Source organism: Engystomops pustulosus, chromosome 3, assembly GCF_040894005.1.
Source record: "Engystomops pustulosus chromosome 3, aEngPut4.maternal, whole genome shotgun sequence".
Classification (NCBI taxonomy): domain Eukaryota; kingdom Metazoa; phylum Chordata; class Amphibia; order Anura; family Leptodactylidae; genus Engystomops; species Engystomops pustulosus.
The window spans coordinates 92640938-92655707 of NC_092413.1; the positions used below are offsets into that span (position 1 = coordinate 92640938).

The window sequence follows — 14770 nt, forward strand, 5'->3', positions numbered from 1 at the left end:
ACATATAAGTACAACCTCTCTCTATCAGTCCTGTTGTACACAATTTCAGTTGCCCCTAGACACCCTGATGGGTCGGCAGCCATCTTGCCTGAGGCTTCACGGAGCTTGTCTCTCTCGCTCTCTGTTCCCTGTACTCTAGGCCCACCCCCCCTGCAGTCCATGACGGAGCTCTCTCACTGATGCGCACTGATAAACAGACACTGAGCTCAGCTTTCATTTTCCCACAGCTGGTTTATAAAAATAAAGCTGAGCTCTCATTGGTTTTCATGGGCAACTAGTATAGTTTAGCTCAGAAACTTGATGATAAATCTCCCCCTGAGTTCCTGCTGGCAGCAGCATGAGGAGAACTACAAGCTACAGACCGATACGTTGTTTATCTGGGGAGGCACAGTGTGTTGTGGAATAGCAGAGATGTAGGAGAGCTGACTGTGTCATTGTGTGCAATAGGTATCTAATGGATCTCATCATCTCTGATCTGTCTCATCTCTTTATACTAGTACAATGTTCAGAAGGTAAATGAAACTGTATATAAACCTATAACATTGCCTCACAATTGTGTTGCAGTTGCATTTTGTTTGACTCTGCACGATCACTGTTGTAACTGCAAAAAGCGCACCAAGTGCACCAAGAAAAAATATGTGCAACAGTGTGTACATCCTGAGTGTGTGCATCTAACATAATGCCCAGTGTACTGCATCTGTGCCAATGTATTAACATTGTTTTTACACAAATATGCATAAACGCAATATTAACTTAATGTAAATAAGGCAAATCGCCTCAAACCGCCTTTGCATTGCATTTTAAAAATGCTATGTAAATGACACCAGTGAGTGCACCCTAAGGCTATATTCACATGTTCACCAAAGTATGAAAAAAATCAGCTTCAGAAAATGGGAAAACAAATAATTTATTTTTGGTTTTGGAGAAAAGGTTTTAATGTTTAAAAAACTATTAAAACATAAGAAAACCAATACAAATTTGACATCCAGTGATTGTACCAACCCAAAGAATAAAACGGAGTGCCATTTGCAGTACAAAGTCAAAGCTGTAAGAGCAAAAAAATGGTGCAGGTGAGTTTTTTAGTCAATTTCACTACATTTGAATTGTTTCCAGCATCATGGAATACAAAATACTGTTACTAAGTAGAATTTGCTAAGTAGAAAACAAGCCCTTATATAGCTCTGTACACAGAAACATTTTAGAAGTTATGTATTTTTAAAACGGGGACAAAAAATGTCAGCCCAGGCCTCCAGTTTCAACAAATTAATCTGTAATATACTATCCTCCTCAGTTAATTACTTTACAAAGCTATGAATCATCTGCAAATATTGATACGCTACTGTGCAAACCCTCTTTTTGGTGATTAATAAAAATATTTAAATGTTGCAGCCCATATACTGACCCTATGGCACCTCATTGATAACTTCAACCCATCTGAGAATGTGTCATTTATGACAACCCTCTGTTTTCTATCACTAAGTCATTTGCTAATCTATATATACAGACTTTCCACTAGTCCCAGCAGTTCAATTTTATGTACCAGTCTTTTACACGGCACTGTATCAAATGCCTTCAAAAAGTCTAGATACAGAACATCCAGACTTAGAGATCCAGGACAGCATCTCTAGAAAAGCCCTCAAATTATTTCCTAATAACCAAAGTTAAACTCACAGGTCTGTAGTTTTCAGGATCACTGTAAGAAACTTTTTTAAAATTTTGGCACCACATTTGCTATGTGGCGATTCGGTTTGGAACAGGACCAGTCCTTCAAACAAGAAATAATGGTCTATTACAGTAAATAATTCCAGTAAATAATTCTTGGCCTGGTGTGTCTGTTGTTTCTATTTTAGTGGTTTTAGGGCGCCACTGCACATCTTCCTAGGTTAAGCAGACCGAAATTTAATGGAAGGCAAGCCATAAATGATCATATCATATTCATTGGGATTTTCCTGGGTAAAGAGAGTTGAGAAAACAACCTTTATTAGATTGGCCCTTCCATCATTTCCCTCCACCATGACCCCAACATTATTCTGCAGAGGGCCCACACTTTCAGTTTTTAGTTTTTTTTACTATTTTTATATTTGTAAAATAATTTGGCATTGTTTTTACTTTTCTTTGCAATATTTATTTCAGTCTCTATTTTTGCTGCCTAGAACGTGCTGACAACTGATTTAATTAGCTATTTTCAGTTTCACTGTTACAAGTAGTTTGTACTTACACATGCATAGCTTAATTTGTGAATCTGTCTTGTAGATAACAAACCCTCAAATAGCTTTGTAAACTGAAAATTTAAAAAAAGATATGGTTTGTGGAAGGAGCATAGCAAAACGATTATTCCTGGCTGTGTACCCCCGTAATGGAAAATAGTGCCCAAATGTCTGAATCAACACTTTTTTACGACTTTGCAAATCAGAATAAAGAGTGATCAGTAAGTTTTTTTACAGCTTATTTTTCTCTTTATAATCCTGTAATGCCTCGTCGTTACCTCTGTGTTTTAGTAACTTAACCCCTTACTGACCTTTGGCATATTAGTACGTCACATGTCGTCTGAAGGTGTATGGAGAGGGCTCATGGGACAATGCACTTACATAAACCAGGAAGAAGATGTGAAGTCCGGCGGATCTGAGCGGGGAAGCGACGCATGCAGGATATCGGCCGCGCGATCTTAGTGAATCGCGTCAGAGTGCATTATAGATGGACAATGCACTTTGGATAAACTCCAGCGGCCGAGTAGAAAATGTGCCCCATTAATTCACTTTTTATACAATACAATCATAATATGAGCACACACTGTATTAGATAGCTGTACCTTTGTCCTCATAAATTGGGAGTATATGCAATACTTTAGGCTTATGTGAATATGTACTTTATTTTCAGAGCTCTTATTCTATCACTTATACAATATTTAATATGATATAACAGTATGCCTATAAATTTAATGTTGCGGCTAATGTCACTTATCTACTCAAGTTTTTATTTTTATATTGTATCCGTTTCATCATATCCCTAGACAATTAATTCACAGGATATTCACACACAAACCTTCATTTATCCTTGTGCATATATATTTTAGTTTTATCATTTATTGTTAGTCGTCGCTTGTAAAATGATATTACTAGGTAGCGCTGTTGATTTACTCTCCACTTTTTATATTGCTTATTATATTCTTTTTAATACAAATACATGTATTTGTCGTTCTGTATATATCGTATGAACTTGTCCTCTCCTTTCTTTTTCACCTTGACACGCATTGTGAATTCCTGCGTTGGTGTGAGCTTCATATATTTTTGTGATGTGCCCCTGATATGTCCTTCTTCCGGCTCTGTGCCACGTATTGTGCATTCAACGCATTCTTGCTCCTCCCACACTTCCGGAACTTACAGCCGCAGTGCACACTTTTTCATTACAGACCGGAACTGCACGCCGGGCAGCCACGAGTATATAAGCTCGCCCTCTTTAGATGTAAACTCACCCCTGATAAAGCCTACTTGATAGGCGATACGTATCGTGTTTTTGTAAGCCCTCAACTTGTTCACCTCCACCCATCTCATCTTCACTGACGCTAAGCCATTGCCAGATGTGTCTGATCTAAACCCTGTTCCAGAAACAAATCCCCCACATCCAGAACATGGGCTTCCAAAAGGTCAACATACTTGCACATAGTGCAAATATATTTAGCCAAAGATGGCTGCTGAAGACATTTCAAGAGGCAAACACTTGCAAAACTTTTAGTAGCAATTAATACAACACAAATACTATAATAGCATTTCTCACCAAACGACTAAATGAGCTAAGTCCATTTTACATACTATGTCCTTTTACAAAACTAAGCACTTCTCAGAGCAATAATCTACTCTGTATCCTCACTTGATTTGCAGGATACAAAAGACAAGGAACATCCATACTTATTACTCATTCAGCCTTCAGTTTGTCCCGTACAAACAGAGCATAGAGAGAGCAATGCTGTTTTAACATCAGAGCCCAAAGAACTAAAAAATTAAATAAATGATTAATCATCCCTTTTATTAAATTCCATGGTCTTATTACAAAGTGCTCCTTAACTATCAGAGCAAATATTGCTTTACTACCTAGCATTTTACCCAAACTTCATTCAAATCAAGTTTTAATAATAAAATTTCCCTTCAGACTGCAATGTAAAGGTCAAAGCAAAAATCACTCACTTTATCAATAAGGCCGTGTTTCATTTAACTAGTAAAAAGACCATTCTGGGAGAAGGTTCATTCAGTGTAATAATCTGGGGGTGGTGCACTGAAAAACATGTACCATTTATTTCTTTGGTTCAAATGAGTGCAATGGAAAACCTGATAAAATGGGACACATTTATCAATCAGTCTGAAAGTCAGAATATTTCCAGTTGCCCATGGCAACTAATCACAGCTCAGCTTTCATTTTACCAGTGCTAATGAATATTTTAAAGGGGAGCTGTGATTGGTTTCCATGGGCAACTAGAAATATTCTGACTTTCAGACTGCTTGATAAATCTGCCCCAATGGCTGTCCTTGGAGGGGCTTTGGAACTTTTAAATGTAGTTCAACATTATGTTGATGTATTTATGTATTATTTTCTGGTGTACAACCGTTGGAATAGTCGCAATTATTGCCACACAACCAGGATCATATATCATATGCATAATATATCCCCAATATGTACCGGTAATTAATACCTTACAAATGACAATCTCATTTCTGCTATTTCAGGTGATCTTTGGTGAGTGAGAAGCTCAAAATTTGCATAAAAAATAATTAGAAGGACTAGAAAGTAGAGATTGATGAGGAATTGCAATGCTGGGATGCAAGTGATCATGGACGCCAAGGCAAGTACAGATTCTTTTATTGTCATTGCAAGTTTTGAGCTTTCTGTCAAACATTTTACTCTCTGGACAACTTTTAAAAAAGGTTTTATCACTCCTTAGAGAGAAAATATACACATTTCTCACATTTTCTCAAAAAACCTTAGGATCAGCTGTTCCTGCTGGGAGAAGCAACAAGCTATTCAAATCAATGGGCAGTGGGTGTAAAGCACAAACACATGCTGGTTCCTGAGGGTCACTTGCTATTTGCAATGCATGCCTGCCATGTGAAAAAAATGTGTTTTCCATTTACTTGAATAGTTGCCATGAAATTCTATTTCTCCTGTTGTTTCGATCTACAAATCCTGCTGCAATATCTTCTGCTTGCCAGATGGGATGACCCTATCAAACATTATGGAATATACAATACAATGTTCCTTAACTATCTCTTGTGCTTGTTGCCTGTCCTTAGCAATGATTTCCTAGCAGCTATTTTACCATGAAGGCTGCTGCACACAATCTCCTCTTAACAGCGATTGTAGAGATGTGTCTGCTGACAGAACTCTGAGTTAGAGGCACTGACCTGGTCTCTAATCTGAGCTGCTGTTAGCCTGCGATTTCTGTGGCTGTTCACTCGGATTAACTTATCCTCCGCAGCAGAAGGGGCTCTTGGTCTTCCTTTCCTGGGGCAGTCCTCATGTGAACCAGTTCCTTTGTAGCACTTGATGGTATTTCCAACTGCACTTGGGGGATCTTTCAAAGTTTTCCCAATTTTTCGGACTGACCTTCATTTCTTAAAGTAATGATGGCCACTCATTTTTCTTTACTTAGCTGCTTTTTTCTAGCCATTATACAAATTCTAACAGTCTATTCCAGTGATGGCGAACCTTTTAGAGACCGAGTGCCCAAACTACAACAAAGACCCGCTTATTTATCGCAAAGTGCCAACACAGAAATTCTATTTGTGATTTATACTCCCTTCTCTGTCACAGTTTTCATTGATACCAGCACCTGAGGACACCAATAAAGCAGAAAATAGTCCCAGGTAGAGCTGTCACTTTAAAATACCTCTGTGCACAGCAAGTCCTGGGCTGTCTGGGACTGCACGAAGATACCTGGAGTCATCTCTGGTGATGGCCTGAGTGCCCACAGGAAGGGCTCCGTATGCCACCTCTGGCACCAGTGCCATAGGTTCGCCATCACTGGTCTATTCAGTAGGATCAGCTGTGTATCCATCTGACCTCTGCACAACACAACTGATGGTCCCAACCTCATTTATAATGCCAGATATCCCTCTTATTAAACCTGACAGGGCACATGTGATGTGAAAACCTTTTCTGGTGACTACCTCTTAAAGCTCATCACGAGAATGCCAAGAGTGTGCAAAGCAGTAATCAAAGAAAAAGGTGGCTACTTTGAAGAACCTAGACATATTTCAGTTGTTCAGTTTTGATGCCTTCAGTGTGAATCTACAATTTTTATAGCCATGAAAATACAGAAAACTCATTGAATGAGAAGGTGTGTCCAAACTTTTGGTCTGTATTGTATATACAGACGTCTAATTCTTATTCTAGTTTAATAAGTATTGTTTGTGTGCATAGGAGATGAACATAACTTTTTAGTAAATGGGACTGAGCTGCAGTAGCAGGTACAGCTGCCGATACGACAACCATTGTAGCCTCATCCTTCTGCTAATAAGCAAAAACTTTATAACTCATAGCAATATGGGTTGCTTAGCTGCAGGACAAATTGTACTTCCGAATGGCATCATTTAATATGGACTAAAGAAAAAACGCATCTGCAATCCTAATGACCAATACTATTTTAACCATAAGTCAGTGCAATCAATCAATCATAGAGATACCATATTTATATAGTCTTGTTACATCTTAACACATTAAAAATAAAATAAATAAAAATTGCAAAAAAAAAAAAACAACTTTAGTGAACATAACTGTATTCTGCAAAATTAGCTGACCTTTTCATTGTTATCATTTTGAGAACTGTAAGACCTTTTGATCAATACACAAATATTATGCAAGGGGGGGGGGTGGACTTGGTCATATTTGAATCCAAGGCCCAAATATCTCTTTGGGTGGAGGAGGTTAAGCATGCACAATTTTTCCTATTTCTTTATATTCCATTAAAATATTTGTCTTTTCCTGAGCAAAGTGTGTATTGGTACAATTTCCTCTCCTTCAATATCCAGGGCAAGTGTGAGCAAAGAACAGTAAAGTGTCTCACCTTTAACAAGCACTGGACTTCTGTGACAACTTCAGCTGAATGCATACCAAGTAAGAACCACAAGACCCAATAATAAAAAAAAAAAATTCTCATATACTCTACTATATGTAAGGAACAACCAGTACTTTACTAAACACACAGGATGTCAGTGGATTTTGACCTCTCTCTCATACCTCTGCCATTGCAGAATAGACCAATATCAAGTCTTATACTGCCGATTTATTAATCCATCTGATACTTGGTGATGAATCTGACATCTGCTACCCCTATAACTGTAGCCATGGTTCCCAATGTTATGAGATCTGGCTGTGGTTACAGCTTTTGGGCAACTGCACAGATCAAAGACTCCAGCATCATGGCTTGTGTTTACTCTCGGCTGAACAGTGATCAGTACCACCACCATTTAAAGGAAATCTATCATCACATTTCATCATGATAAACCAGGGGCACTTGCTCATAGATCTAGGCGCTATGAATGTGGTAATATTCCTATATTTGTTATCCATGGCCTCCTTCTTTCTAAAATCAATTTTATAATTATGTTCATAAGCCTGAAAGGCTATGGGGGATGTTACCAGAGCCCCTCGGCGCTGTAGCTTCACAGGTTGTTACAATAAGCAAAGCAGGTCTCCCTGAGAGAGAAGAGGTTTGGATGACATATTTTCTGCTCATTTTAACAGCTTGTGAATCTGAAGCACTGAGGGACTCCTGCAGAGTCCTTCAGGCTCATTAGTAAGAGCTCCTAGTTTATCATTATATTGGGCTTTGTAAAAAAAAAACTGCATGTGGGGTAACTTCCAAGACACACATGAACCTAAAGAAACATTTCCTCAAACTTTTGGTTTCATGTTCTGTTTAAAAATATAAACATTGCTAAATATACACCAAATTCCAATTACATATCTAAGGTTTCCAGAATATGTACCTTTCAAGTGGAAGAATTGAGGGTACAGAGGGTACAGTTTAAGTATTTAAGTATTAAAGTATACTATGTCTTACCTGGTCATATTTGCACCAATCGCAACTTAAAATCTCTGCTTGGTGAGCGGGGATGACTAGTTTAGATACAGGAGTTTTTACATCCCATATCCTCAGAGTCTGGTCTCCTAAAATCAGAATGAGACAATAGGATAAAAGATTTAGTTTAATTGGACAGCAGAATATTTGGTCTTATTTTACATTATTTTCTATTAACATACATATACTGCAGATCAAATTTAGAAAACACCATATAATTTCCTAAAATGTCAGGGTCATTTTAAGCTCATTTCATTAAATGTATATATTCTAAAGCACATACTATAAATGTGAATTAGAAAATTAAAAACGAACACTGATCAAATTAGAGAACACTTTCATATACCTGCAAGTTATTGGCGTTAATCTGGCACCTGTGCTAATGTCCTAAATAATATGACAAACCCTATTCAGTTTTCACTGACTTTGCAAATTGTTGTGCCAAAATGACTGAAACCCTCCGGGAGCAGTTTGTCCAAATGAAGGCAAAGGGTGTGACCCCATCATCCATAGCAATAGAAGCTAGTCGTTCCAAGTCACTGAAATCTAGAATACTGAATCTTTACAACATCACAAACTCATTCTAGTCCCTCAAGAAGGCTGATCACTCGAGATGGGCGAATCGAATCGATTCGAATGAAGTGGAATTCGATATAAATTTCACGGAAAATTTGATTAGTCACAAATCCAAAGTTTATGCTGATTCGTAAGAACGAAGTTTTTTTCCCCCCGCTTTTTTTTAGCTAAATGGCCGCAAGCACAACGTGGTACATGGGGCAGAGAACTCTGGGAAGAAGAAAGGAACACCCTTGATTACATCTGCAGACCTTTAAGTAAATCAGCAATCGGCAGGCTTATGTAATGTCACTCAGCCAGGGGCGTTGCTAGAGTGGTAAAAGATCCGGGGCACGGGCCCCAATGCATTTGTATCAGACTTTCAGTAATGCCCACTCCTGTACATAACCCCCTCACATGTGGCTGTGCCAATAACAACTTTACTGAGGGTATATACAGCTACAGAAACCACAGGAGAAATCCTGACTTGCATCCAGTGACTGCAGGTGACATGTCCACTTCACTATTAGGGTGGTGGCACAAGTGACGTTTTGAACCCGCTGTTAGTCCGTTTTTAGTCATGCGTTTTCAGTCCGTTAAAAAGCGCATCCGTTTTCCCAATTATCTTAATTAAAAACTAGCAAAAATGGATGTTTTCTAAAAACGGGTTCAAAACGCCAACCACCCTTGGACTCGCATCACCACGTCTCCTTTCTGTGGAGTTCACCACACAGACATCTTATGTCCTTCATTGTCCCAAAATCTTGGTTCTCCGAAGTTGCGTTCACATGTTGCAGTTTCAAATGCATCGCAATAAATTTTGAGGTGGTTTTAGGTGCAGTTTTGTTATTTTAACAAGTGAAAGACATTTGTAGAACAGGTTTCCCCTTCAAACTTAACCCCTACGGGACTCAGCCTCTTTTGGCCTTAAGGACGCGGCCCCATTCTTCAAATCTGGCCTGTGTCACTATAAGTGGTTATAGTTTTGGAACACTATGAGATATCCAGGGGATTTTGAGATTGTTTTCTCGTGACACATTGTACTTCAAATTAGTTTAAAAATTTGGATGAAATCTTTTGTGTTTAGTTATGAAAAAAAACTAAATTTGGCAAAAATTTGGAAAAATTCTTTATTTTCAACGTTCTAAATTCTCTACTTTTGATGCAGATAGTCATAGCTCCCAAATAAATTCATAACTTACCCAAATGTCTGCTTTATGTTGGCATGGTTTTTTAAGATTCCACATATTTTACTAGAATGTTATGAGGCTCAGAATTTAGGGGCCATTTGTCACATTTTTTGTAAAATCACCAAAACCTGTATTTAGATGGACCTGCTCAACTTCTAATTGACACTGAGAGGCCTAAATAATAGTGGGACTCGTAAAATACCCCATTGTGGAAACTACACACCTCAACGTATGAAAAACCACTTTTAAGAAGTTTGTTAACGCTTTACGTGTTTTATAGGGGTTAAAACAAAATGGAGGTGCAGTCTGCAAATTGTAATATTTTTTCACAATACACACATTTTGGGTGGAAAATTAAACATTTACAATGGATTAAATGAATAAAGGCTCCACAAAGTTTGTTACCCAATCTCTCCCGAGTACACGGATACTCTATATGTGGTGGTAACCTGCTGTATGGGCGCACGGCCGGGCATAGAAGGGAAGGAGGCGCCATCCAGATCAGATTTGCTATGTCACATTGTACAGGCTATAATTTTTTTCTTTTTTTTAATGTGGACCTATAGGGGATTATTTCTTTTGCCACATAAGATGCACTTTTCTGGTACGTAATGGCTGATTGGTGAGATTTTATTAACTCTTTGTTGGTGGAGGAAATGAAAATCATCACTTTTCAGGAAGATTTTTATGGGTTTTTTTTTTTGGCTGTTTACCATACCATAAAAATAGTATATTATTTTTATTCTATGGGTCGCCACGATTACAAAAAGACCTCATTTATATAGATTTTTTTTATTTTTTTCCCATTTTTACTGCATACAAAAAGTAATTTGGCAAAAATGTTGTTAATTTTAGCATCACCGTCTTTCATATGCATAACTTTTTTATTTTTCGCCTCACAAATCTGTTTAAGGGCTTATTTTTTGCGAGGATTGTTCTTTTTAGTGGTCTTATTTTATAGTGCATAACATTTTTTAAATCCCTTTTTAGAGCATTTTTATAGGGTATTAATTGAAAATGATCTTTTTTCTGGAGCTTTTTTTTGTTTTGTTTTTTACGGGGTTCACTTTGCGGATCTAATAACGATTCTGTTTTATTATGCAGATTGTTACGGACGCAGGGATACCAAATGTGTGGGGGTTTTGTGTATTTTATTCAATTGTACTGAATAAAAACCAATTTGGAGAAAATCTTGTTCATTTTAGCATCACCATCTTTTCATATGCATAACTTTTTTATTTTTCGGCTGACAAATCTGGTTAGGGGCTTATTTTTTGTGAGAAGAGTTGTTCTTTTTAGTGGGCTTATTTTGGAGTGCATAACATTTTTTAAATTACTTTTTAGAGCATTTTTTTTATTATCTTTTTTCGGAACGTTTTTGCGTTTTTTTTTCTACGGCGTGTACCGTGCGGGTCCAGTAACGATTCTGTTTTATTATACAGATTGTTACGGACGCGGCAATACCAAATATGCGGGGTTATTTGTGTTTTTTATACTTTATTAAGTGTTTTTATGGGAAAGTGACATTTTAGGGGCTTATATTTTTATGTATTTATTTTTTATTTATTATAATGTGTAGTGTTAAGTGTTTTTGCATATTTTTACTTATACATACTTGAACTTGAACCAGTGATGCTCTGATCACTGGTTTAAGTTCAATACACTGCTCTACAATACTATTTTATTGTAGAGCAGTGTAAACTGTCTGAGCAAGCTTGCGCATGCTCAGACAGTTTACAGTCAGACCCGGAAGGGGTCTGACTGCCATGGAGACCGGGCAGCTCCGGGGCACATGCCAGTCCTCGGAGCTGCCCAGAAGTGGATCGGATCCCCCGGTAAGCGGCACGGGGGATCCGATCCACAGCGCAAACACCCTTACACGCCGCGGTCATGTTTGACCGCGGCGTGTAAGGGGTTAACACCCGCGATCGGAGCCGGCTCCGATCGCGGGTGTTAGCGCAGGCTGTCAGCTGTACTAGACATGTTAACTTTTAGGTTATTTACTGGTTTAGTGTCAAGTTAATAAAATTTTAAATAAAAAAAAATATATATATATAAAAATAAAAATTGTGACGTCACTTCCGGGACTCACTTCCGATTTCGCGCCATAGGTTATTTACTGGTTTGGTGTCAAGTTAATAAAATTAAAAAAAAAAAAAATTGTGACGTCACTTCCGGGACTCACTTCCGGTTTCGCGCCATTTCATCCCGCCGGTTTGTCTTTCCTAATGTATTTATTCCACTGTCATATTAATTGTAAATGTTATATTACTGTCCGTAATTTTGATAAAGGGTCATAGTACCCGAAACGCGTTATAGGGACATTTTATATTCATTTTAATTGCCATTTTATTGTATCTTAATGCCTGTATATTTTATGCGGATCTAAGAATAAATTGTTTTTATTTGGACGCACAACTTTGTTCCTGGATTACTCTCTAGCGCCCCACTAGTGCTCAGAGTTTTTTTGCCTTTAATTTTCTATTGTCTACGGCTATCAATCACTGTTAGCCGGTCATCTGAGCCCTGGGAGCTGCTTCCTGTATCCTGGAGACTAGTGTTGTTCAATCTCCTCATCCTCTGGACGACTCTGGCTGGACCCCGGGTTGGGATATACATGCGCTATTGAAGCATCTATAAGGTGAGCACCTCTTTGACATACCTACCTCAACTTCACTCAACGATATCACCCGAGGCGCCGCCTCCTGTGTCCTCTTTTCGATTTTGTGTATTCTATGTGCCCATATAGATCTTCCTCTGTTCCCCCTCTCACCTAACTGTGCAGCTCCGTGCACTGCTTCCCCCTGCAGGTCATGTGATCGTGACCTCATCACAAGTCCTGCAGTGAAAGCAGTGAACACTAGGATCGTGAAGAGAGAGAGAGGAGGATGCTCGGGCCGCGGGACCTGATGTCCTTCTGACCCAGGGAGATCCGACGCCCCTGCACTCAGCCATATAAAAAATGTCAGCCATTTGCAATCTTGGCATTTCATACTGCATATGCTGTCTGTAGCGTCTAGCTGCTATTACTGTACTGTGCTGTAGCGATTTCTGCTCCAATCCCAGGGTGTGCATTTAGGGGGATCTGTATACCCCAAATAGCAGTTATTTTTTTGTTACTGAAGCTATTAGGAAGAAATCTGTTTCATATCCACACAGCTGCTGTAGTGATTTCTGCCCCACTCCCAGGGTGTGCGTTTAGGGGGATCTGTATACCCCAAATAGAAGTTCTTTTTTGTTACTGAAGCCACTAGGAAGAAATCTGTGTCTTATCCACACAGCTGCTGTAGTGATTTCTGCCCCTCTCCCAGGGTGTGCTTTTAGGGGGATCTGTATACCTCAAATAGCAGTTCTTTTTTGTTACTGAAGCCACTAGGAAGAAATCTGTGTCATATCCGCACAGCTGCTGTAGTGATTTCTGCTCCTCTCCCATGGTGTGCATTTCGGGGCATCTGTATAGCACAAATTCCCATACTTTTGTGGTGCTAAAGCTGATAGCAAGAAAGACGTGTCAAATCCACATAGTTTATAGAATTATTTTCTGCTCCAATTACAGGGTGTCCGTTGTGGGTTATCTGTATAACGCAAATTTGTATACTTTTGTGTTGCTAAAGTTAAGAGCAAGAAATAAGTGTCAAATCCACAGAGTTTATAGTAATTTTCGCTCCAATTACAGGGTGTCTGTTGTGGGGTATCTGTATAACACAAATTCCCATACTTTTGTGTTGCTAAAGTTGAGAGCAAGAAACACATGTCAAATCCACGTAGTTGATTAACCACTATGTCAGACAGAAAAGTGGCAGGTGGAGCAAGCAGAGGTTGTAGCACAATAAGGGGATGTCGCAGCAGTCGTGACTCTGTGAGGCAAGAACTGACGTTGTCATCTAGTGGCAGTGTGTTGATCAACAACCCAAAGGTTGTTGATTGGTTCACTAGGTCACCCAATTCCTCAACTATAACATCTGACAACCCCACGAAAGAGTCTGTGGGTTCGTCAGATACAACAATTAGCTGGCATGGCCCAGGAGCAGGTCAGTGGCCCTCTCCTGTCCTCAACCAGCCTCTGTCCTGTTCATTTCCCTCAGCCAGGGCGCTACTAGGTGGTCTGGGCTCAGCGCCATTATACAGCGAGGACAAAGTGTTTGAGGACAGTCAGCAGCTACTTGGCAGGGGAGTGGTGGGGCAGACATCCACTGCTCCATGCAATAGGCCGGTTGTGCATACTGACACCGTTGAGGAGAATAGCAGTGACATGGAAACGCAAATTGACAATGATGTAGCCGATCGTACTTGGGAGACGGGTGTAGCAAGGGATTCATCATCGTTGGGCGAAGAGAGTGTCGGCTTGTGCGTCAGGCAGTGGAGAGGGCAGCAAGTCGCTACTGTGGCCATGAGTCAGCACAGTGGAAGAACTGTGTTGACGGGAACCAAATGCCCGCGGGGTACGAACCCCCCTTCGGAGGTCCAAGTGAGCACTGGTACAGGGGGTCAGCGAGGCAGTGGAGCTAGTAGTCACTCAGTGCAGAGTATTGGCAATAAAATCACCACCTTGGCCGTGTGGCAGTTTTTTGTTAAGACACCAGAGGAGCCGAGTGTGGGTATATGTAGAATCTGTGGGCAGAAAGTGAAGCGTGGCCAGGGAGCTAAAGTTGGCACCACAATCCTGCATCAACACATGCAACATCATCAACCAATGCCATGGAAGAAACGTCGAACAGATGAGGAGGTCCATCCTGCTGCCGCAGCAAGAGCAGCAGCACCTAGTGGCACACATGCTATTTCTGCCAGTCAAGGCTCCGGCACCTCTGCCGAAGGGAGTTGTTTGTCTTTGACATCATCTTCCAGTCCAGATGCTCCTGCTCCTCGCTACGCATGGCACCAGTAGTCGTTGAAAGAGGCAATTAGAAAGAGACAAATGTATGCGTCCAGCCATCCTAAGGTGCAGAAGCTGACC

General features: G+C 39.7%; 1 protein-coding gene across 1 annotated transcript in view; it reads right to left on the reverse strand.

Annotated features, from left to right (window-relative positions):
* PEX7 (peroxisomal biogenesis factor 7) overlaps window positions 1-14770 on the reverse strand; it is a 167635-nt gene that overhangs the window by 94739 nt on the left and 58126 nt on the right. The window contains exon 6 of the mRNA XM_072141445.1: window positions 8054-8160. Within this exon, the coding sequence (XP_071997546.1) occupies window positions 8054-8160 (107 nt within the window). The remainder of the gene's footprint in view (window positions 1-8053; window positions 8161-14770) is intronic.